The 2,150-nt window shown below is 49.8% G+C and overlaps 1 protein-coding gene across 1 annotated transcript in view; it reads left to right on the top strand.

Annotated features, from left to right (window-relative positions):
- The window catches only part of LOC109478905 (laccase-3-like), a 3,694-nt gene extending 1,567 nt beyond the window's left edge, over positions 1–2,127 (top strand). The window contains 4 exon segments of the mRNA XM_019780716.1: positions 6–727; positions 955–1,108; positions 1,469–1,634; positions 1,823–2,127. Coding sequence (XP_019636275.1) covers positions 6–727; positions 955–1,108; positions 1,469–1,634; positions 1,823–2,002 — 1,222 coding nt within the window. The 3' untranslated portion in view covers positions 2,003–2,127.
- The last annotated feature ends 23 nt before the right edge of the window (positions 2,128–2,150 follow it).

The following is a 2,150-nucleotide window of genomic DNA, read 5'->3' as shown; positions in this document are numbered from 1 at the left end:
CACCTCCGGGTGTCCATCGACGCGCACAGCATGACGGTCGTGGCAAACGACGGACATGACGTCATGCCGGTTCCGGTTCAGTCCATCATCATTTATCCCGGGGAGTCGTACGACTTTGAGGTACTCGGCAACCAACCCGACGATGTTTACTGGATTCGCGCCGAAACTCTGTGGTCGGGGAAAGGTCCTGACTTCCTTGAGAAAAATCGCACACAAGAGGTTAGGGCTATCTTGGCTTACGAAGGTGCTTCTTCCGACGAAGACCCGACAACGACGAAATCGACATGTTCCGAGGAAGACCCTTGCAGAGTGCTCAACTGTCCCTTCCCAGCATTCCCTGCGGGGAGTCACACGGTGTGCATACACATGTCGGAAGTCAACAGCACAACAGAATATTCGCCGCCAGACGATTCAGACCTCGTCGAGTATTTCTTCACATTTGGATACATCGTCGGTTCGTCGATCAACGCCCGAAAGTTTGTGGAGCCGAATGTGCCGCTAGTTTTCGGCGAGCCATTTGACGCAGTCACCTGTGACCAATCGTGTGAGACGAACGGATGTCAGTGCACGCACATGGTGGACATCCCAGCCAATAAAACTGCCCGATTTGTGATGGCTAATTTATATGACGGCAACGCGGCGGCCGAGTCTCATCATTCCATACATCTTCACGGACACGACTTTAGGGTACTCGCTATGGGGTTCCCGCTGTATAACGAAACGACCGGTCAGTACGTAACCCTATACAACCTACATGCCTTATTTGGTCAGTCAGCCGTTTAGATCATTAGTGTCTCTGTCTGTCTTTGTACACTTTCCTAGATCCTCGACAAGGTTTTGATGAATTGTCTTGATATTTAGTATTTGAGTAGGTCTTGATGAGACCTCAAAATTATTAGATTTTGGTACCCTGGCGACCTTCTATGGTACAGCACAGTGCATTTCTCTTCCCAGGTCATCGAATTTCTCCAAACACTGACATTGACTGTGGGAACGACAAGTGCAGCAATGCCAGGTGGATGAACAGGCCGACCATGAACTTCAACAGACCCCCCGTCAGGGACACAGTCGTGGTGCCTGCTAACGGATACACCGTCATTGAGTTCAGGTAAGTGGGCGGGGCATGTCGCTGTCAATCATTTTTACGTCATTGCTTCAGGTGACTGTACTGTATCAAGCAGCCAATGGGAGGCATGGGTGTATCTGCAGACTGCTTCATGATGACTTGTAGTATAGTTAAAAACTATGCACAAGCTAAATCTTGATACAACTCGCAACATGTACTGCAAAATTAAGACTTAGAGTATCCTGTACTTGGATTCCACATTCAGGACCTTCCCCCGACATTGCTCCCGACCACTCCCCGACCAAGCTTGCAAGGTAGGTCCCAAGTCCCAACCAAGATGGTCTGCAGAGGGTCTGGAGGCCATGGTGGGCTATGTGTGACAAGGGCTTTATCTTGTTACAGAAGTGACAACCCAGGGTACTGGTTTTTCCACTGTCATCAGACTACCCATTTGAATGAAGGGATGGCCATGGTCATCCACGAAGCACCGGGCAGCCACCCTCCCCTTCCACCGGACTTTCCAACGTGGAGAGACTGGGCACAGGATTCTCAGCCAAATCCTACCAGTGTAAGACACAACGCCGATTCTTATGATAGGCCTTGTTTCTCAGTACAGTTAGCGTTCTGTACTAACTGGCTTTAGCGAACACTACCCAATCGTTCATCGCACCATGTGCCAGTGCAGTAATCGCTTTATAAACACTATCAGAATGGTAGATAGCGTTTCTAAAACGACTGTTGGTCGGTCTTTTTCAGGAGCCAACCGCCGGTACCTCAGTCCAGATGAGTGTCCCAGTCTTCGCTGTCATCCTGCTAGCAGCAGTTATCGGGTCTGTCTTGATTACCTTTGCCGTGACTTTGCTGTGGAGTTCGAGACGCCGTGAGAAGGAGGCTACAGACGGACAAGGTGGCATCAAAGAAGATACCGCGTTGTAGCCGAGTAAACTACAGGGCAAATGAATTAGTCCATGCTAGGATGCACTGTAGGTAATATGTAAAAGAGAAGGGCCCCAGGGTTTACCCATAACCCATCACACTGCACATGCACACCTCGAATGACGTTCACGCTTATTGGTGTGCGTAT

Source organism: Branchiostoma belcheri, unplaced genomic scaffold, assembly GCF_001625305.1.
Source record: "Branchiostoma belcheri isolate BF01 breed outbred unplaced genomic scaffold, Haploidv18h27 scaffold46, whole genome shotgun sequence".
NCBI lineage: Eukaryota > Metazoa > Chordata > Leptocardii > Amphioxiformes > Branchiostomatidae > Branchiostoma > Branchiostoma belcheri.
The sequence above is the reverse complement of the archived record's forward strand: the minus strand, read 5'-3'. Positions and strand labels throughout refer to the sequence as shown.